Genomic DNA, 22,060 nt, shown 5'->3' with positions numbered 1-22,060 from the left:
AGCTTTGGAAGCAGAGAGCAGGGCCCTGGGGGAGGAGGCTTCTGGGAAACGTAGTCTTGTGGGACCGTTCGGTCCCCATGCCTGCGGTGTGCTGGTCTAGCCTTGCAGCAGCTTGAGGGAGCTGGCGGTTAAACTTTCAGGGATTTTCGTGAGCCAGTTGTCAAACCCAGCCATGATTAAAAATTAAATGATAAAACCTATGTGATTAATTCTATAAAAACAAAATAATTCTATTAAAAACAAAAGTAATAAATACTCAAAACCCATCACTAATTATTTTACTATATTTTACCATCGTCTATGCTCTTGAAGTGATTTATGCTCTTGTCTCAGTACAATGGAAAAACTAGATACTGGGTGGGGGAAGCGCTTTGCATCTCTTCCCAACTTCTGTTCAGTAAGGTCCTATAGCTTAAAAGTGGCCATGGGGTTATTTACACCGCAGGAATTGGCAGATGCTACAGACAGGGCTTTTACTCCCAGCCAGCCAGTTGTTGAACATTTTCCAGCCTGCCACGGCCCCTGCCTCACTGCGTGGTGAGTGTAGCCTTCACCCAGATGTCGGACACCAGGGCAGGGCCTGGGGTGGCTGTCTGCCTCGGTGGACAGAGCCGGGCCGCCTTACTGAGTGCTGGGTTCCAGTCCTCTGAGTTAGTAGATAACCTCAAAGGAAAGGGAAAGCCTATCTGTTAGGCTAGCGGCCTACAAAAACGTTCCATTTTATTGAGGAAAGAGTATCATACCATGCTATATCCTAGTAGGCCAGGGTGATTGTGAGAACTCTGCAACAGAATGCCACTGTGGATGTTATCTTTTATCAGAGCCAGCATATAAAAAGCACGATGGGTCAGCAAAGATCTTGCTTTACTTTTTCTCCATATAATGAGCCAATTTTCCAACACCATCATCAGACCACTCGCCCCTTCTTGGTGGTGTCACCCTTTATCATGAATTAAGTCCTCCACTTGAGTACTTGAGTCTGCCTCTGAGCGCTCCGTTCTGTTCCACTGATCTTCTTTCCTATCCCTGCACAAAGTCCATGTCGCATTTACCGCTCTGGCTTTGTAATATCTTTATACCTGGAGGTCAAGTCTTCCTTCTGTGCTCTCTTTCATTGAGGCTGACTTAGCGATTTAAGGCCTATATGCTTTCATATAAATATTAGAATAAGTTTTGGAGAATCTAAAAAATAAAATCAATCAGAATCTTCACTGGAATTGCATTGAACTAATTCATTAGTGGGTGAAGGATTTATGTCTTTCCATATTTAAGTTGTCTGTCCGAAAGCATGGAGCAAAGAAGTCTTCTTGTTTCCTGTATGTTTGTCACGTGGTAATGAAAAAATACCAGGGAGGAAGACATGTGGGCAGAACAGAGAACCCAGCAGGAGCCGTGGCAGAAGGGACCTTCTTGCAGCTCGCGGACGACCACTGTGCCCAGGGCCTGATAAGGGGACGGCCAAGGCAAAGCCCTGGCTCGGTCACACTCCTGCTGTGTCACGTGGGCCAGGCACCGGGCGGTCCCTGCAGTCACGAACTCATTTATCCATTTCCTTCCTCCGTCCTGGGGGACGAAGCAGGGATACTGCCACTGCTGTCCCTGCTCCACTCCGTAGGTGAGCACTTGCCCAGGGCAAGTTGCAGAGGCAGGAGGCGGAACTGGCAGGCTGCTGCCGGGGTCTGCGTCCTTAATCATGGTGACGTCGCACCTCCTAGGTTGCTCTCGTTGCTGGTCAGTGTCAGAGGAGCCCGTCCATCCGCTCCGGTCTTCGGGGTGTATGTTGCCGTAGCCACCTTGGCCTGAGCACAGGTGCTCAGCTTGGCACCTGGAACTGCTTTCGGAGTGACACTAGGCAATGAGGAGCCCCGGCCCCTCAGCCCCTGCCTGGGCCTGGGGTGAAGAGCCAGCCGGAAAAGGAGAGCACCTCCGTGTCGGCCACACCTGCCCAGGTGCCCTCTGCAACTGTGCCAGGAAACCCAGCAGTCAAGGCTGTGTCCCCACAGCCACCGAGCAGTCTGGGGAAGCTCCCACCCAGGGTTTCCCCGGAGACTGGGGGTGGGGACCAGGTGATAATTCTGAACCCAGGGGATGCTCTGGGAGGAGGAGTCCCCAACCCAGGGAGGCCCAGCCATAGCTGCAGCCCAGCTCGCAGAGTGGCCTCGGTTGGGCAGGTCGCTGGGCCCGCCTGGGCCTCCCTTTCCTCATTCCAACACCCTCGGCTGGTCTTTCTTTAAACCAAGAGGGGCTCGAGAGCCAGCGAGCTCCTGCCAAGTCGGTGCTGGGCACTTTATCTTCCTCACTGCACTTAATGCTGTCAGGATGACACAAGGACTTTATAACCCCCATTTTATGGAGGGGGAAACTGAGGCTCATAGAGCTGAGCTGACATGCCGGGGTCACAGAGCATCTAATAGCACAGCCGGGGTTTAACCTGGGCCTGTCGGACAGAGGGGCAGCTGTTACTCGGGTTGCTAAGGCCGAGACTTGGGAGAAAGCGGGGCAGGACCTTCGGCAGGAAAACATGTCTGTGAGGAAAAACCAGCAGACGTACCAAGGCTGTCCACAAAAACTGGTCACGTGGCTCAACTGACGCAATGTCCACACCCCAGGTTTCCTTTCCAGGGAGGAAGCGAAGGCCCTCCTTCCTGTCTTTCGACTGTGTGTGGGGAGGGAGGAGAAGCAGGGAGCAAGCACTCCCAGCATCAGCACCGGCTGTGGAGGGGAGGGGGCTGAGACCACGGCTTTGGGGGCTGTCAGGAGGGGGTCCAACAATCGTGATAACTTCTCTCCTGTAGAAAGTGCTCGACAGTCCACACAGCACCCCGGGAAGCTGGAGAGGGGTAGGGGGCTGGGTAGGGAGGGTGGTAGGTGAGTGAAGGCTGGAGGGGGTGCTGAGCTTGTGGGGTGAGGCCCCGGGGAGAGGACCGATGCCCACACCCACTGCGCCCCCGGGTGCGGCGCGAGGGGAGGGGCTGCGTCTCTGCATCTGCCTCTTTCTGCCTCTGGCCTCTCCTTGCGCCAGCCTGTCTGCTAAATCTCTCTCTCCATCTCTCTGTCTTTGTATCTCCACCTCTATCTCTGTTATCTCTGCCCCTTTTCGTTTCCTACTGAGGAAGCTGCGTGTGGTTGCGAAACGGAGGCCCCGCTACTGGAAGCGCCATGCCCAACCCGGGTCTGGCCGGGGACACTCCCTTGGTTCCGGGCCCTGCCCGGCTGGGGCCAAACTCGGACAGCCATTCACTCGGCCAACAACTATTTATTCAGGGCTTGCCGGGTGCCGGGCCCTGTGCTTGGCTGGGCTGGGACGGCGAGAGAGGCCGTCCGGGGGGCCCTGCGCCGTAGGAGCTCAGACTCTGGTGGAGTTGCCCCCACCCCCACCCTTGCCCCTGGGCCCCACACCCCAGGTGCGCATTTGTGTTCTCCCTCCACGAGGACAGCAGATCAGAGGCTGGGCCACCCACGTGGCAGTCAGAGGGGGAGGAAGGCTTTGCTCGAGGTAGTGCACCTATTAAGCAGCGTTCTCTGAAATCCATGTCCCCAGACACCTGGGGGTGGCAGTGCACCGAATGGAGTGGTCGCTTCCATGAGAATGGGCTGGGCAGAAACCAGGGGCAGGCGGCCCCCCAGTGCCTGAGGGGACCATGACCTCCTGAATGCCCCTGAATATACGGGCAGTAGGAGGTGCAGTTGTGGGAGGGCGGTGACAAGGGGGAGGAGGGAGAGGCTGGGGACCCCCCCAAGAGGCTGCACCAACAGCAGGCACCCGTCTTTGGGCTCAGGCCCTTGCTGAGACCAGAAGGTGGGTGAGAGAGAGAAGGGCTGCTTCGCTGTGAGGGCGGAATGTGGGGTTGAAGATGTCGCGTTTTGCTGGTGGGCGGGGGAGGGGGGCCTCACGACTACAGGAACGTCAGAGTGCTGCAAGCCTGCGTGTGTGGACTCTCGGACCCATGGACCGCCCTGGAGCGGACCTCTGAGGCCACGTGGTCCAACCTGGTCACCATCTCTTCCCTCCCCAGCCACACGGTACAGAGAGGGAAACCAAGGCCCCGAGGGAGGCAGGAAGCCGCCCCAGGTCCCATGGAGCATCAGAGCTGAGTCCAGAGTGCAGGGCTGTGTGGTCCTAGCTGTGAGACACGGAGTGGGTCTGGTCCACTCGGGCAGTGCCGGAAGAGGGGGCCGTGGGGCTCTGGCCCGGGAAGTAGAGGATGGCGAACCAGCAGAAGATGAAGACACCTGTCAGGGAGGAGAGGAGAGAGAGCACAGTCACCGCTCAAGTACTTCTGAAAAAGTCAGGCAAAAATGAAACCTACCCTGCAAAAGAACCAAACAGAAATCTTGGAAATGAAAAACAGAGATCTTGAAGTAAAATACATACATCTATCACAGAAAAGAAAAAGTAAAATAAAGGAACTGTCTGACATACAAAACCACCACAACCACCTCTATAGAGGGTTATTGCAGGATGTGCTTCAGCAAGAAGAAGAGGGAAAGTACGGAGTGCAAGAAATTCTAGTAAGTACAGAAAGTGACTGAGAAATAAAAACTTCATGTGTGTTTCAGGAAAATTTATAACTAGAACTCTACACAACAATAAAAATATTGTAGAGCATTCAATGGGCAGTAAAAGTGTACCAAGGGCTCTGTTGTGCTTGGGAGGAAGATAGAAATGCTGAATAACTCAGGCTCAGCTGAAACTTAACTCAGAGTGAAGTGTGCAGGCTTAAATATTAAGGTAACCTCTGAAAGACCAGCAATACAGTCTATAGTTTCAAGGTGTATCTCTTCCCAGCCCTTAACCCCTGGGATGTTCCAGGCATGGATTTATGATTCTTCAGCTGGGGATAATCTCAGATGGTCTGATAGTAATGATTTCTATTGTTACTAATATAGTTCCCACACACTAAAGACTACTGGGTCCACACGTGCCTTACCACAGTTGTTCCTCATGAAATCTGGTGAGCTACGTACTGGGGTGATCTGGGCTTTAGAGTGAGGATTAGGGGAGCTGGGTTTGGGGGTGGAGCTGGGTTTGGGGGTGGAGCTGGGATTTGGGCCCAGGGCTGCCTGGCCCCAACCACTAAGCAACCCAGTCTCCTGGGGCACTGGCCTTGTGGGCTTGCACCCGCTGTGTCTAGGATGCCTGGGTTCCTAGTGAGTCCTCTGGGTGGCATGAGCCTGTCACTCCCTTCTTGGCTGTTAACCTCACAGGCAGGCTGTGTCACCTCTTTGAGCTGTGGGCGTAAGGAGCTAAGAGAGAGGAAATTGTGACCCATGCCCTGGGCCCCTTTTGCTGGGGTCTCAGAGGAGGGACCCTGCAAGGGCAGATGACAGTCATAGCAATCACTTCCTTCTGCTTCCACAGCTCCTTGGAGACTCCGCTGTGTCATGTGGACATCAAATCACCTGACCCTGACTCCTGGTCACAGCTGACGGGACCAGAGAGGGCACTTGACTTGGAAGTTTACGTAGGGTGAAGGGGGCCCTGTTGGGCAGCCACTGGGGACCCTGGCGAGTGACAGGATAGCAGCCAGAGAACACAGAAGCTTCCACGACCAGATGGGAAACACACACGGCTCCAGAGAGAAAGGTGGGGAAAGGATCTGCTTTGCTTTGGGCGGCTTTTCCCGGTCCTGGTGGCCTCTCTCATGAATGCAGCCACCCTTGCTCCCTGGGATCCCTCAGAGGGCCCCGGATGTTTAGAATCCATACACTTGACCTGAGCTGGCCCGGGTGGAACGCTGTTTCTAGCAAACCGCGCTCCCCCGTCCCCTCCCCCGGTGCAGACAGGGCAGCTGGCCGCCTCCCCGGCCCGCCTCACCTTGCAGGGAGTTGAGGACAGTGAAGATGTAGATGGTGGACAGGCCCAGGGGCGTGAGGACCGCCAGCCCCCACGTCACGCCCACCAGGCTCGAGAGGCCCAGCACCGTGAGCACACCCTTCCAGTTCTGCCCCTTCTCCTTGCCCACTGTGGCACTCGACAGGGTGAAGATCTTCCAGGCCACCAGGCCCAGAACCACCGCGCTAAAGAGGAAAGTGGTGAAGAAGTAGCCGTGGACGGTGGCGTAGAGGGCGGGGACGGCTGCTCCTTCACGGAACCAGCACCTGGAGGGGGTGGGTGGCCAGGGGGACGGAGAGAGGGACCCATGACCAGTAAGCCCCTTGAAGTCCCCCAAGTGACCTCCTCCCATTTCCACGCTTGGGTCCCCTGCTCTTCTGCTGGGCAGGGGCCACCGCCAGCCTCCAGTCTGCTGACTCTTCAGACGCGTGGTGCACAAGGGCCAAAGTGACCCCAAGGACATGGTTCATTTGCCCCACATTATGTTGTAAAAAAAACTGAATTAATGGCTGGCCCACTCTTCAAAGTTGGAAGATTTGGCGTGCCTATCCAGATTTCTGCTTCTCTTACACAACCATCCGCCTGGCAGCTCCATGGACGCCCTCCCGAAGGACCGTAACGGGCTGCCCATCAGATGGGCCTGTGACTGCTCGTCCGCCACTGTCCCCACCCGGCCCACCACGTGCACTTATGTTGCCTCCCAGGCTCCTGTGGCCCCTGCTTAAGAGGCCCTGGGGACAGGTCCAAGGCCCCTCCGAGCACAGAGCCATGGGGACAGAGGCGGGCACCCTGGGAGATCACCGGGTGGCGTCTGGAGGCTCAGCTCAGCTCCACTGCCCCCCGCACTGCAGGGCAGGAGGCCTGAGACAGCCTGTCGATCAGCGCCCCATTGTGCAGATGAGGAGACTGAGGCCCTGGGAGAGGATGGGCTTGCCAAGGTCACACACGCAGCAGTCAAGGGCAGAGCCGGGGCTAGACCCCGGGCTGCTGGGGATCACTGGGCAGGCTGTGCCCTACGCAAGGGCACTGGTGGGGGGGCAGGTGGGGGCTGAAGTGTGGCATGTCCTCCGCTCACCAGGCCGAGCACCCGGCGTGGGCAGGGACAACCTTTCCACCTTGCCCGGAGGCGCCGGGTGGGCGAGTGTTGGCCCTGTCTACAGCACGGCACCTGCCTCCTGATCCGGGTCTCCCTCGCCCTTCTTGGGCAAACTCTCTCATATCGCCTCCCCTCTCCGAGCCTCAGTTTACCCCTCTGTGCCATGAGCCGGCTGCATCTGAGGATCCTTCCGGCCTTGACATAGTTGGTGTCTCTTCCTGGGATTCCCTCCTCCCCCAGCCTCCCTCCAGCCCCGACATGTGAAGCCAGGGACTCGCTATCCCCTGCCCCGCGGCCGCCACTCACAGCTCCAGCGAGGTGCGGTTCTCCTGGTCGTGGATGGCGTAGAGGCCATAGCTGTTGGCACTCCCGGTGCCGATGACTATCAGGGCAGGCAGGCCTGGCACGAGGGAAGAGGTATTGCATCACGGGGCTCCCTGGGCCCGTCCTCCTCCACATCCGGTCCAGCTGCCCACCCCCTGAGCCCCGGAAGCCCCTTCTCTCTCTCCCTGAGGCAGCATCCCTCTCTGCACCCTCAGGGCCAGCTGTCCCCTCTGCGCGTGCGGGCGGCACCTACCCCAGCCCACCAGGCTCAGCTTCAGGAAGTAGTGCCCGAAGTAGGTGTTGAAGACCTTGATGACAAGCAGGTAGAGGTGGAAAGCTTCCAGGCCCATCCAGGTGAAGACGCAGAGCAGGAAGTAGTGCAAGATGGCGCCCCGGGCCCAGCAGGCGGCATCGGACACCTCTGAGCCTCTCCCCACATTGATGAAGAAGACTAGATTCAGGAGGAACAGGCTAGCACTCAGGGACACGTGGATCTTGGGGGCATCTTCCGACTTGAACCTCTGCCGGGAAAGCCTGGGGCAAGCAATGAGAGGCCCAGCTCCCACGGGGCACCCAGGCCTGTCCGTCCTGCCCGCCTGTGGCTCTCCACCCCCACCGCCAGCTCCTGCCTGACCCTCCAGCTTCCACCCAGCCGGCAGCCAGAGCGTGAGCATCCTCAGGTTCAAGTCCAGGAGCCCTCTCACGGCCCACAGGGATCTGCGGCCTCAGGCCTTGACTCGCTGCATTAGCCAAATCGCGTACCGAGCAATTCCCTGGATGCGTCCAGCCTCCGCACACCTCCCAGACTTCCCCGCGCTCTTCCCTCTGCCCTCGATGCCTTCCCCTGCCCCTCCCGCCTTCTTTGCCGGGCTCCTGCTCTGCCTTCAAAACCCCACTTGGATAGTCCCTTCTGGGGAGGCTGTGTCTGAATGGCCCGGGCTGATCTGGGAGCTTCCAGCAGCGCCGTGTAACTCTCTGCCCTGCGCCATCACATCTCTCCCACGCTGTGAACTCGGGCCTAACGCTGGCGGGGGCTGAGGAATCGCCAGCTGAGGGGACGGACACACGGGTGCATGCGTGAGGCATGCACAGAGGGGTGCGTGGAGTAGGGACAGTGAGGCTCAGAGAGGGACAGGGACGCTCACGGAGTCCCAGGGCAGGGCGGGGGCTCCAACCCTGGCTCCAGACTCCCTGTCCAGTGCTTCCCCCGGGCCCCCCTCCCTCTCTGTGCAGCCCCCACTCTGAACTCTTAGCAACCCAGACCCACAGGCTCTCACCCAAGGGGTGGGAACCCAGGCTGCCTGGAGGGTGCATAAGGGATAATGTCCCCACCACCTGGATGCCAGGCCCCGCCCTTGGGAGCTGGTGACAACTCCAAGCCCAGCTCACAGGGTCCAGCCATGCAGCCAGCTGGCAGGTCCCGCTCAGCTTGTCGGGGATGGGGGCCGTGTCCGAGGCTTGGAGGCGTGGGAGTAGGGTGGCACCGCTTACACTCACGGGCTGGTCTATGCTGGAGTGGGTGGGGCTCGTGGGGGCTGCAGCCCACCTCAAATGGTGACAGAGGCACAGAGCCACGAGGAGGGGACAGAGGAGAGCCCTGAACGGAGGGCAGGAGGCCCAGGGGCTGCTGGGCAAGGTACCTCTAGGAGGTGGTGCACGGGGCAGGCTGGGGCACGGGCTGCTCCCCGGGGTCCCTCAAGCTGGCAGGTCCTACGGGTCCCTTATCCATGGCCCGGGCCAGGCGAGCGAGGCTGCAGTGCTCTCTGCTGTTTCTGCCTGTCGTTCGCCCACTCCCCCTGCCTCTGGAAACAGCCCCAAGTTTCCCTGGGAAATACCCTTCCCCACTCTCAACCGTGGCACTGGGAGGCAGGTGGCGGTGGCGGTTGGTGCTTTGTTAGCTCAAACGCAACAGCAGCCCGTGGCCTGGCCCAGCTGGTCAGTGAGTCCACCCCTCGACCACAGAGCCCTATTCGGACATGGTACACGGTCTGGGTCAGAGCAGCAAAATCAACTCTGCTGTACGCATGGGACAAAGTCGCAGAGGCTGACGCGTGCGTGCACACACACACACACACACACACACACGAATGTGTGCAAAACATGGTGAAAACCGAACACGGTCTGCACTCCTGTCGACAGCGCTGCACCGCCAGCCTCCTGGCTTTGACGTCGTCCTACAGTTACATAAGCGTCTCCGCTGGGGGCAGCTAGGGGAGGGGACAACAAGACTGCACTATTTTTGCAACTTTCTATCTATAATTATTTCAAGATAAAATGTTTAAAAAAAAAAAAACACCTCAATTCTGGGATTGAGTTTGGAATACTTGCGAAGAGGAGACTGCTTTTGTTTCTGCCTGAGCAGCTGCAGAGATGTGACGCAAGCCCAGGGCCCCCAGGGCCCCCCGGAGGGGAAGGAGCTGCCTGACGTGACTGTCAAGGCCAAGCAAAGCTGAGAGAGGCCGAGGGAAGCCAAGTCCTGGGACCGCTTTGAGTCCCTGGATCTAACCCTGCCTGAAGTCCATGTGCCTTGAGGTTTTCACTGACATGGGCCACACATTCCCTATTGTGTTTAAGCCCATTGGAGTTGGGTTTCTGCCGCTTGCCCTGCAATAGCCCCGAAGCTCTGCAACCTCCGCCTGACTTTGCAGGTGTGCAGAGGAGACCGGCGAAAGGCCACCACCAGGGCGCCCCTCCCCTGCCCTGCTGCCTCCTTGAGGGCAGGAGGCAGATGTGGGGGGAGGTGGGGGTCGCTCACCTCAGGGCAACGTAGAGGGCAATGGTGAAGGCCAGGAAGATCATGGAGACTCCGCAGCCCGCCTGGGAGATGTGCTTGAGGGCCTGCACTGTGGCCTGGTCCAAGATGGGCCTCTGTGGGCAACCCCAAGCCCGGACCAGATCAGCCGGAGGCCAGGCCCGTGCACCCCAAAGGCCCTGGGCTCACAGGCCGCCCCCTCCCCGGGGCAGGAGCTGGAAGCCTCTGGGACAGCTGGGATCAGAGTGGAGTGGGCTGTTACCAGCAGCAGGGCGAAGAAGGTCAGGTGGTCACAGCGGCAGACAGTCCCCTTGGCTCGGGGCTCTGTGGAGCAGCCCTTGGAAGCCCAGTCTCCAGTTGGCCCTGGAGAGGAGGCCAGGGGAACATGGAGGGGGCAGGGGAGGGGAGGGAAGGGGAGAGGAGGGGAGGGGAGAGGGTGGAAACATGGAGGGGGCAGGGGAGGGGACGGGAGGGGTGGGAACATGGATAGGGAAGGGCAGGGGAGGGGAAGGGCCCAGCCAGTGCAACCGGCCCGCCCCCTAAGAGAGCCACGCCCTCCCCACCTATCTTACCCCAGAAAAGGTCCTCCAGGCCCTACCTTTAGTCACATCCCAGAAGACACAGGTGACAGTCATGTTCTGAAACCAGAGAGTGGGAGTCAGGGGAGCAGAAGGGGGAGGTTGGGAGCGGGCAGGGGAGGGCAGGGTCTTGGCTGTGTGTGCATTGGGCAGAACCCGAGGTCACTCCCGTGGGTCGCACAGGAAAATCAGCTGTGCGTGTGAGGGGCCCGACGGTGGCGTGGGGCTGTGGCGGCAGGGTCTGCCTGTCTGTGCGAGAGTGCGTGTGGGGGGAGGGGAATGCGGGTGCGGGTCCTTCCGTGCACCTGTGTGAGCAGCTGAGTGGGAGGGTGTCTGGGGCACGTGGACACGTGTGCGCAGGGTGGGCATGTGTCTCTGGGCACAACTGTGTGTACGGCCCTCCTCCTGGCTGCATGTGGAAGGGCAAGGGACAGACATGCAGTGTCCCTGCGTGCTCGGAGCCCATAGGCCTGTGTGTGCCCACTCGCCTGTCTGCCCCCCGGTGACTGCCAGTGACTCACGGGGGGCAGAGGCTGGTGGGAGAAGGTGATCTCCAAAGGCTCGGCCAGCCTGGTGACGGGCGTATGGCCCACCCTCAGGCCCACCAGGTGATTGTTCAACACGCTGCTGCCATCCTCCTGGCTGAGCCGGGGACCCTGTGAGGGGAGATGGGGGAGGCCAGGCTGCAGGAGGCACTCTCGAGAGGCTCACCACCTCCCCCGTCCCCACCGGGTCCCCCAGCAGGCTCCAGTGAGCACAAGCTGGCGCAGGGGACCCTGGAGCACCTGGCACCTAATCTTGGAGCTTCCCTGAGTCCCCATTAGGCCTCTCCTCACCTTGAAGATATTGCCCGGACCGATGTCCAGGACGGTGACAGCCAGCCGGACCACGGACCTGTTGCCTGGCAGGGCTCCAAAAAGGCTCTTGGGAAGTCGGACTCTGTCTGGGGGCTTGTCTTCATCCTTCGTCACCTGCCTCGGAATCTGCAACCACACCCCCGGCAGCTCCCATCTTTACCCAGCCCCCGATGCAGGTCCTGCTGCTCCCCCAGCTGGGAGGGGAAACTGAGGCACACTGGGTGGAGGAGCAGCGCCGGGACTAGAGCTCTGGGAGGCAGGACACCTGGGCACAGCGCAAGCTCTGCTGTGGGCCCCAGGACAAGTTATGACCCTTGTGGAGGACGGAGCTGACCCCGTGCCTGCCCGGGCACCTGCCAGGCAGACGGCGGGCTGTGAAGAGGTGACACTTTTGCAAGTGTGAGGACAGAGGGCTGTCGCGTGCTTTTGGCCAGGGTCCTAACAGCCCCTGCGTTTACTCAGGAATAAACAGAAAGAATAAAGCCACCAGGAAGGAAGTTCAGGAAGGGAGAGAACAAGGGCAGAGACGGAGGACACACAAGTTCACACCGAATGTGGAAGCCATTCCACCCAACAACAACAACAACAATGAATTTTTAAAAAACTAATGGCGGCCAAAATACTGCACTAAATTCTGGTGACTGTGCCAAAGCATGTCCTGTTCATTCCCTGAGCCCCCTGTTCCCCGGGGCTGCAGCCTGCCCCGCCGGGCTCAGAAGCACCCACGCGCATTGAACACGCGGCGCTAGAGCCTGAGCCGAAGCCCCAACCTTCTCCTTCCCTGCCCAGACCCTCGTCACAAGGACATGTGGGTGATTTCTGGGGCCAGTGGGTGCCCCACGCAGAGGGCTCGGCTGCTTGAGTGACATAATAAAGGGCTGAGAACGTGAGAAAGGCCCTGTCCATCTTCCCTTTTCCAGACAGACCTACGGGAACCTCGCTGATGCCCAGCCCGTCTTGGGGCCTGAACGTCCAGCATCGGGGTCCTTCCTTGAGGGAGCCAGGAGATGGCTCCTGAGACCGCATCGTAGCAAGCGCTCCCTGCGCCTGATCTCATTTGCTCCTCCCCTCAGTCTTGAAAACGGGCAATACCTTCATCATTTTACAGATGGGGAAACTGAGGCTCAGAGGAGTAATTTGCCTGCGATCACAATGGCTGGTAAGCAGCAGAGCCGGGATTTGAATCCGGATCAGTGGGAATCCAGACTCAGCCCGCTGAGCCCCGTGGCTGCCAAGTGTGCCCGTTCCCTGGTTTCCATGTTCCCTGGGTGGACGAGCCCGTGAGAATTGTAGACTTGGATAAGCTCAGAGCTCATTTTCCAGCTGAGGACTCCGGGGCCCAGCGAGGGAAAGGGATTTCCTGGAGGACATCTAGTGACGTGGTGGCAAGTCCAGGACTAGAACCCAGGTCCTCCGAATGTCCATGCTAGCACCCTGGATACTCTATTACCAGGATGCACTCACCCGGTTAACTCGCCAGCGCCCGCTAGCAAGGGGGCAGAGCCCTGCCCGGGGGGACGTGGCAGGGTAAGGTTTCCTGGACACCAAGCACGGGGCTCGACTCCCTTACAAGTTTGAAATATGTGCCCAAGGAAAACAGGGTCCGAACCAGCCAACGGGGACAGGAGACCGCGTCACCTGAGTGGGCTGCAGAGAGAAGATTAGGTCTTCTGCGGTATCGGTTCTGAAGTTCCGGACCAAAGCCTTCACGAAAGACATGTTCACTGTCTCCGACAAACTCTTCTCCACCAGGTGGGTCTCGTAGTTGAGCCAGTATCTGCAGGCGGCCGGGGGACAGGGGAGGGGAGGGCCTTGGAGGCTGAGTTATGCATTCATCAGGCCCTTGGGGAGAGCGGGCGGACCAGAGCATCAAAGTGAAGACCCAGAGGTCACTGCAGGAGGAAGCAGCTGTGGCTTAAGAGCCATCCAGGCTGGCACCGTGGGATTCCAGCCAAGAGTCCCTTTGAGAACTTTACATGCTTGTCTTTTTTGCGGTAAAATACACATAACATAAAATTTACCATTTTAACCATTTTAAAATGTACAGTTCAATGGCATCAGGTACATTCACAGTGTTGTGCAACCATCACCACTGTCTAGTTCCAGAACATTTTCATCACTCCAAAAGGACACCCCGGACCCACTAAGCAGTCACTCCCTTCCTCCTCCCCACCGCAGCCCCGGGTAGCCACTAATCTGCTTCTGTCCCTACGGTTTTGCGTATCCTGGGTCGTTCACACAGATGGAATCACACGGTATGAGGCCTTTTGCGTCTGGTTTCTGTCACTCAGCACAATGTTGCCAAGGTTCATCTGTGTTGTAGCGTGTGTCAGTATTTCACTTCTGTTTACGAATGGATGTTATTTCACTGCATTCGTTCCTTGACGGACATTTGGGTCTTTTCCAGTTTTCGGCTATCGTGAAAAGTGCTGGTATGAATATTCATGCACAAGGTTTTGTTTGGAGACGTGTTTTACATTCCTTTGGGTATATACCTAGGCAGCACAGAGAGGAGCCCTCCCTCCAGCAACTGTCGGGTGCTGAGAAGCACCTGGAGCTGCTGCAGGCAAGATGGGAGCATTTCCAGGCCACTGAAATCGCGCCATGCAATCAGGCTGCCATCCTAACACCATGCCTGAGAGCACGGGGTTGCCAATCCTTCCTTCAACAGATGTTTATTGAGTACCAACTGTATGCCAGGCGCTTTTCTGGGTATCCCAGAAGAGTCTGGGGCAACCTTGATTAGAAGGGAGAGGAGGAGAGAGAGGTAGAAATATTTTCGGAGATGACTTTTTTTTTTTTTTTGAGACAGAGTCTCACTCTGTCACCTGGGCTCCAGTGCCGTGGCATCAGCCTAGCTCACAGCAACCTGAGGCTCCTGGGCTCAAGCGATCCTCCGGCCTCAGCCTCCCGAGTAGCTGGGAAAACAGGCATGCGCCACTATGCCCAGCTAATTTTTTTAATTTTTAGTAAAGACAGGGTCTCGCTTTTGCTCAGGCTGGTCTCGAACTCCTGAGCTCAAGGGATCCTCCTGCCTCGGCCTCCCAGAGTGCTAGGATTACAGGTGTGAGCCACCGCGCCCGGTCTGGAGATGAGTTTTGAAAATGTTATATTCTAAATCCCTTCTCCGTCACCCCACATCTAATCAGTCTCTTGGTCTTATTGATTCTGCATCATTCCATCTCTCGCCTCCAAGCGCGCAATGCCAGCTGGTAGTGGTAGTGGTGTTGGTTCAGCCCCAAATCCTACCCAGACCACTGCAGTTGCATCCTACGTTGTCATGTCCCTTCCTGCATCACCACCCCTGTAGCCGTCCCTGAAGCCTGAGCAATCTTTCTGAAATAAAAAGTTGACTACACTCTTCTTGTGCTTAAAATATGTCATTCCCCTGCCCCCGTTGGTATAACTTATACGATCTTTCACACCTTAGACCCTCTAATACTCCCAGTCCCATCTCCCACTCATCCCGTCTCCCATTGTCTCCTCCACCCCCAGCACCTTATGCCCTCACAGTTCAAAGCATTGAGGTTCTCCCTCAGTACTCTACAGATCTTCTGCCTGTATCCTCCACCATGTCTTGGGTTCAACTGGAAAACTCCTATGCACCCTTCAAAGCCCTTTCATGGGTTGCCTCCTCTGTGAAGCCTTGGCAGAATTCCTTCCTCTGGGCTAACCTGGAACCTCGCCCACCCTTCTGTATGATCACACTCTGGAGTCGTCATCATTTGGGTGTGTGTATGTCCCTCTGCAACTCCCAAAGGCAGGGACACAGCGGATTCATCTCTGCATCCCCTAGATCAGTAGGGCCCCTGACTGCTGGAGTGAAGGGTGTTGGGTCAGGGGGAATGAGGTGTCAATCAATAAGGTGGAAGGATGGGACAGTAGCAGCGTTTCTGGGGCCATGAGGTAGATGGTCCCATCCCTTCCTCATGGCCCCGCTCCCAGGAACCCCAGGTTCCCGCTGCAGCTCAGAGGGCGCCCTCACCTCTGCAGGTTTTCCACGTCACAGGCGTCGCTCTCCGGGTGCCCACACTTGGTGAAACACTCAGCCTTGTCCTCCAAGCTGAAGGCTTCATAATGGTCCTCGTTGATGTGGTTCCGGCAGACATTTCTCGGCTCTTCGGTGGGCTTTTCGTCGCCTAAGGGAGGGATGCAGAGAGTGTGAGTGGGCTGGGCCAGGAGAGGAAGCAAGGGCGGGGAGCAGGGACAGGGCCGGAGCTCCAGAGCCTGGTGGTGCGGGCTGCAGCCGTGCCTTTCAGGTGGGCCCATTAAGGGAGCTTCTGCTGGGGTGGACAGAGCTGGGGTGAGGTGGGCGGAGGGACCGTCGCTTTTCATTTTTTATTCCCTTCTCTGGTGTTTGATTTTTTTTTTTAAATCATTCCCAGTATTACTTTCACAATTTAAAAGAAACAAGTAGATTTTTAATCATTACAGCAAAAAAAAAAAAAAAAAAAATGGTAAAAATTATGGCTGAACAAAAAGTAAACGTAAGGTTAAAAAATAATCTTTCACAGTGGATTTTATAATATTCTGCTCTATGTGACCACGTTGTTTTAATGAGCTTGTAAAGGCACTTCACGTTGTTGTCAGATTGTAAAGATGTCCACGATACATTGTTTCATGGGACAAGGCAAACGGCCATGAGCGTGTATGTAACAGGGCCCATGTTTGCTTTTTAAATAGAAGGGACAGAGGAGGAGGAGAGAAAAGGAGAGGAAGGAAGAGAAAATTGTCAACTCAGGAGGTGCCATTCCCCGTCCTCCCAGCCCTGCTGTCAGCCCAGCGGGTCACCAATGGGTGCGGGCGGCACCAGGCTGGGTGACGACAGAGCCTCCCTCCCAGCCTGCTGGCCATTTCAGTGCTCACAGCGAGCACCCAGTGCAGAGAAAACTGTTAAATATCTTTTCCATGATTGTTCTTTGAGGATGTCGGAAGCATTTAGTCCAGACAAGGAGACCCCAAACTGGGCCTGTGTATGGGGTGGCGTCACCCTCCAGGCGCTCTGCCCCAGAGCCCGGCCTCCGTGGAGCCCTCCGTTTGGGTGCAGCAGATGGGGAGTGGGCTGCAGGTCAGAGGACAGCGCGGGCATTTGCCCCACCCCCGTGGCCCCTTCAGCCCCGCCCTGCCGGCTCACCACCACTGGACTTCTGCTCCCTCCTGCGGCCACAGCTGGTATCCAGGCACCCTGGGGACCGACCCCTCCCGCGCCCTCCAGGCCCGGGTGCTGTGGGCTGCCCTCGGGTGCCAGCCCCTCTCCTCGCTCCCCTTGCTCTGCCTGCACCCCTGAAACGTGTCCCTTTATGCAAGCCCCTCTGTTGCCTCTGTCCCCTGCTCAGCTCTGACTGCCCGGTCCTACACATGGGTCCTCACCGCACTCTGCCACTCTGCTAGGCTGTGAGCCCTTGAGGGCAGACGCCAGGTGCCCCGGCACAGGGTCTGGCACAGCTGAATGAATGAACGGACGGACGGAAGGATGGATGAACCGACGGTGACTAACCCATACACGTCCGCAAAGGGAAGCGTCTCGCTTCTAGACACGAACCTCTCCGAGCTCCTCGCTCATTCAAACAGCTGCTGCTTTGCCCGAACCAGAGCTCCCGCATCACCGTGGCGGAACACGGTCACCTGGGAGGGCCTGAACGCCCAGCCAGCCAGCACAGCTTTTGCGAAGGGCCTCGACCTACGATGCCCGTGACACCTGATGGCGGCCACCTTCGGTCATCGAGCTAATTAATCCATCCGGTGCCACCTGGTGGCCTCCTCTGCACCAGGACCTGCCCAGGCCGCTAGAACAGCACTGCCATTTTTCACCCTTTTTAGAGCCCCGGACTGAACTTTGCACGTCACGGACGCGCCCAACACTGGAAGAGAAGGGGGTTCTTCGAAGCCCAAAGAGGTTGATCCACGTGGCCAAGGTCACAAGACAACATGCGGGACAGACACACAGGGACATGCCACTTGGGCCGTCACCGAGTCAAGAGCAAGACAGGAGGAGCCCGCGAGGCCCTGAGACGGGGACACGGAGAAGGACACCGCCCTCCGCCCGAGGGGCTGCTGAGACGCCACAGAGCGGCCGGGAAGGGTAAGTGGAGCCTGCCAGGCGGGCAAGGGGTGGCCTTCCCGGGAGAGAGGACAGCGAGGGCCGGGCCAGGGGGCCTCCAGCTGCCTGCGCAGAGGCCGTGCGCGCGTGAGTGTGAGAGCCGGGGCGAGGGCGGGGGGAGTGTGGGCCTGGCCCTGTCGCTCAGGACCACGGGCCGTTGCTGAGACGGGGACAGGAGGGCGTGGGGTGCTGTGTGTGGTGGAGGGACCCGAGGACGGCTGCGAGCCCGGCCCGGCCTTAGCCTCCAGTGGGTCCCAACCCTCGTCCCAGGAGCCCACTGGCCAGCGGGACAGTAGCTTGTCCAGTGCCCACCCCTGTCCCAGAGCCAGGCCTGTCAGGGAGCCACAGCCCCAGTCCGGGGTGGGGACACTCTTGCCCTCCCCCCGTCCCCACAGCACCGAAAGGGGACCTGAGGCCCAGCCCTGCCTCAGGTTTGGCAGGACCACAGAACGGACCCAGAGCGACAAGGCTGGAAGAGGTGCCACGGCGGTCAGGGAGGGTCCTCAGAGGACACACCCCAGACACCCCACTCCTCACCCCCTCCCATCCCTGCCCTGTCCCCGGCTCCCCGACCCCAGACCCTGCCCCGAGCCCTCCGCAGAGCAGGGTCTCCCAGCCTTGGCAGGAGGGGCGAGGAGCCGGCTGCTCACCTGAGGCCAGGAGCAGCAGGAGCAGGGCCACCAGGCCCCTGGCTGTCACCATCCTTGGCCAGCCTTGCCTCTGGCCAGCGCCCTGTGGCTGTCCGGCCTCCAGGCCCAGGTTCCCTGAGCGAGCCCTCCCAGCCCGCCCCGCGGCTTCCTGTGCTTTCTCACCCTTCCTGCTCAGTGGCGCCATCGGTGGGGTTGTGAAAGGTGAGGGTGGGGAACCGGGCAGTGCTCCCAGCCTCGCCCCGCCGTGACTCCACCTGCAGAGGGAGCTGCTGCACCCGCCGGGAGTGCTCCCAGGGCCGCGCCGGGTGGGTGCCGTGGGGCTGGGGTCCCGCGGCCTCAGAGGCCTCCACCCCGGAGCAGACCCCTGGGAATCGGAGATGAGTACGGGCTTTGGAGTCAGGCACAGCCTACACACACCCCCTCCTCTCGCAAGCTGGGGGCCTCTCTGAGCCTCGGTTTCCTCCTCTGTAAAGTGGAGATCGCAACGAGGCTGCCTCCTGGGGCTGTGTCAGGGTTTGATGAGACCGGCAACAAGCCAGGCACAGAGCCTGGCTCTGGGGATGAGGACAAAGACACGGACGGTGCCGCTGGCTGGAGCCAGGCTGGAGGTGTGGGGGCGAGGGATCAGCTGGCCCTGCGGCCCTGAGCCTCCCCCACAGCCTGGATGACAGGATGGGCTGTGACTGTCATCATCATTTTCTGACCTTCAGTACTGTGAAATTGTTGTCCTCAATCCCCTGGTCACTGCTGGCCCAGGAGGGAGGCAGGGGCCGCAGATCTCCGTGGGCCTCGGCACAGGGGGAGGACAGGGCCGACCCTGAGGCTCTGACTCCAGTGGCCCCAAGAAAGTCCTGTGGGTGAGGCTGGCCCTGCTCGGGCATCAGAGGGGAAGGGTGTGCCACCAAGAAAGTGTGTCCTTACCAGCACCCGCCTCAGGCCCACGAGGCCAGAGCTAGCCTGGGGGGGTCCAACTGCGGAGCCTCCTGGGCCCACTGGCCTCTGTTTCCCCCACCTGCCGCTCGGTGTCCAGACAGGCCTCGTCCCGGCTGAGCCCTCTGGGCCTGGGGAGGGCTGGGGCGGGAATGTCAGGGTCACTGGCGGGGGGGTGGGAGGCAGATGGGAACGTGGTGTGGGGCAGCAGGTCAGAGCCCAGGGCTTCCTGAGCCCCAGAAACTTCCTCTGCAGGGAAGGTCCGGCGGGCAGATGGGAACCGCTGGGTCTGCCCCGCCTCCACTCCCAGCCGCGGCAGGGGGAGGCGAAGTGGTGGGGCCACCGGGGGACCCCAGTCCCACCACGGGTGCCTGGGCCGCCAGGGGGGTTGGTCGGTGCCAGTGTGTGCGGAAGGGCCCAGAGGTCTGCAGCCTGGGACGCGTTCAGACCACCCGGGAAGGTGACAGGTGAGGGTCAGGCAGGGCCAGAAGGAAGATCACCTTTCCCTGAAGCCCCTTCTCTGAAAGTCACTTTCCTAGGCCCCCGGGGACAGGGGACTGGCGTGGAGCCACTTACAGAGCCCTGAGACCCCCAAATCCCAGGGCAAACAGAATTGTAGCTTCCTTTTCTGCCACCTCCTGTCCCCACCTTGTCCTCCGGCCAGACCCCCCTGGCCACTCTGATCTACTTCCATGCCAGAGAGATGCTTCCAGGCGCAGACCTGGTCGTGCCCCGGTGGAAAGGGCCACTCTGTGGTCTCAAGCCCCGCAGCCCAGGAGGTGCGTGTTAGGACCACCCAAGGAGCACCACAGAGCTGTCACGAGCTGCAACAGGGCCGACCAGAGAAGGTGGGACCTGACCAAGACCCCTCCCCACTACCTGTTCCGGCAGAACCGAGATGCTCAAGAAGAAGGGGGATTTGTCCGAGGGGAGGGCTCCCTGCCTGGGCCCTTTCCCTCCCTCCTTGGGGCTGGGGCCTCACCTCCCCGCTCCCCCCAGGCCCAGCCCGGCGATGGGGACGGGGAGACTCCCCCGCAGAGACCCAGACACTGTGAGGAGGAAGGCTGGCTCTGATGCCGCCGGGCTGCCCCATGAGGACACTGGGGGCGGGGGCTTGGGGAGGTCTGTCCTCTGTCCTCAGGTGTCCCCTGTCTAGAGAAAGGTCGGGCAGAGGCCACAGGAAGGAACTTGGGGGGATCGGGAGAACAGCAGGTCGCAGAAGATTCCCCCACACCGAGGCTCCTGTAGGGCCCCAAAGATGCCACATTCGTGCCTCCCAGAGGGCGCTGCCCGCCTAGCCCTGGCTGCCCGCGTGTTCTCACACCTGTCCTTGCCCAACCCCGGAGACTGGAGCCTCTTCCCCTGCCCGAGCTCCAGAGAGCGGCCAGGAGAGGGGAAGGAGGCTGCGGGGGGACAGGGCTGAGGGCCGGGGGCAGGGCTGAGTCAGAGGCAGGGGGGCTTGTCACCTGCCCACGGCGATCAAACCTGGCTGCTCCCAGGGGGGTCGGGGACAGACTCCTATGCCATCTGCCTCACCCGGGTCACAGGATGGGGAGGAGAGGTTCGGCAGGACAAGGTTGAAGGCAGGGCGGGGAGAGCAACTGGTTACATACGTCACAGGGCCAGGCGTGGGCTGGATGCAGCCCTCAAATGTGATGTTTTGGGCCAGAGAATTTTTTGGACTTACCCAAATTTTTAAATCAGGGGATTTCACACTGCAATCTGGATTTCTCATTTCTTATAAAAGACAGGTGGTCTAGCCCCTTGGGCCCTCATTCCCGCAAGGCAGTGACCAGCCAGCCAGAGCTGACGAGCGGCCGCCCCCTCAGCGTGGGGCTGGGATTCTCCAGTTCGCTGCAGACCCCACCTCTCCCCATTGCCCCCCCAACACGGACACCAGCTGGCCTTTTGTCCTCCCCCTTGCCCTGGTTGACAAGGCTTCCAGCAGTCGACTTTTCCCCGCACAGGTAGCCCCCTTCTCTCGCTCCTGTTTCCTGACTGGCCCCGAGGGGTTTGTATTAGTGACTCTCTTAACAGAAGCACAGAAAACAGCTCAGAAGAAAATGCTCTAAAATGCTCACACCAGGTTAGGTGATAACAACAGTTGATTTTTACTTTTCATCTCGATATCCTTCTACAGTTTTCAACTCCTCTACAACAAACATGTACTTCTTTTTAGTATCAAAACACAAATGCACTGCTACTTAAAAAGAACATCCTCTACATCTCTAAGGCTGCGATCAAGTTTAGATGCTACCTCCTACAGAAAGTCTTCCTGACTTGCGCCTGCAGCTCCAGGGTGTCTCGCCCGGTGCACACACTAGACTGAGGGCTCGCAGCGGGAGCGACCAGGCCTGGCCATCGTGTCCCTTCCGCCCAGCACGGACTGGCGATTGCCGCGTGGGTGTTTGCGGGATGGGCAGCTGAGTGTGCCTGGTGCCATTTGCAGGGATTTGGAGCGGACCCGTTAGGCGAGGGTCGGGCTCTAGGCCAGTGTCACCAGAAGAGGTAGGTCTCAGTCCTTGAGTGCTGGGATGAAACAAGATGAGACTGCCAAGGTCCAGAGTTCCTGCCACAAGAGAGGGCTCTGGGAGAGGCTCAGGCCCCCCTGAGGTTGTGTGCTTGGCCTTGGTGTGCAGGGGTGAGGCAGCTCAGAGGGGGCCCGATGGACAGACGGACCTAGGCCAGGCCAAGAGTCGGGGCTGAGCCTGAGTCGGGGCAGGCCAAGGCCTGGGCAGTAGATGAAATTTACAGCAGACACCAGGAAGCCCTGGGGAACCACTACCCGAAACACAGCACTGGAACTGGGGGCCCCAGGCTGGGGGTGAAGGACTGGGGGGGCCCCGGGAGAGGAGGCTGATGGCGGGAGAGGGCCCGGGGCTCAGAGGTAGGCGAGCTGCTCTCTGCCCCGGGGAGGGGCCTCTCCTCCTCCGGGCT

At 59.2% G+C, this 22,060-nt stretch overlaps 1 protein-coding gene across 1 annotated transcript; it reads right to left on the bottom strand.

Moving 5' to 3' along the window:
• Positions 1 to 4,009: 4,009 nt before the first annotated feature.
• Positions 4,010 to 18,245, bottom strand: ADGRG3 (adhesion G protein-coupled receptor G3). Its single transcript, XM_069456464.1, has 12 exons — positions 18,194 to 18,245; positions 15,429 to 15,582; positions 13,082 to 13,220; positions 11,423 to 11,569; positions 11,108 to 11,242; positions 10,607 to 10,646; positions 10,271 to 10,371; positions 10,012 to 10,124; positions 7,510 to 7,790; positions 7,239 to 7,332; positions 5,819 to 6,102; positions 4,010 to 4,233 (listed from the first exon to the last, which is right to left on the bottom strand). Exons 1-12 carry the CDS (start codon positions 18,243 to 18,245, stop codon positions 4,121 to 4,123), a joined length of 1,653 nt encoding a protein of 550 aa, XP_069312565.1. The 3' UTR covers positions 4,010 to 4,120.
• Positions 18,246 to 22,060: the final 3,815 nt, after the last annotated feature.

The sequence above is a fragment of the Eulemur rufifrons genome, chromosome 23 (genome assembly GCF_041146395.1).
Source record: "Eulemur rufifrons isolate Redbay chromosome 23, OSU_ERuf_1, whole genome shotgun sequence".
Lineage (NCBI taxonomy): Eukaryota > Metazoa > Chordata > Mammalia > Primates > Lemuridae > Eulemur > Eulemur rufifrons.
Note: the sequence above shows the minus strand (reverse complement) of the source record. Positions and strands in the feature narration are given on the sequence as shown.

Coding starts and splice junctions, on each gene's coding strand:
- ADGRG3 (XM_069456464.1), bottom strand. CDS start 18,245: ATGGTGACAGCCAGGGGCCTGGTGGCCCTGCTCCTGCTGCTCCTGGCC. Junction 7,791..10,011: donor GCCCTCTACGTTGCCCTGAG/GTGAGCGACCCC, acceptor TGCTTGCCCCAG/GCTTTCCCGGCAGAGGTTCA. Junction 4,234..5,818: donor TGTCCTCAACTCCCTGCAAG/GTGAGGCGGGCC, acceptor CCTCCCTGACAG/GTGTCTTCATCTTCTGCTGG.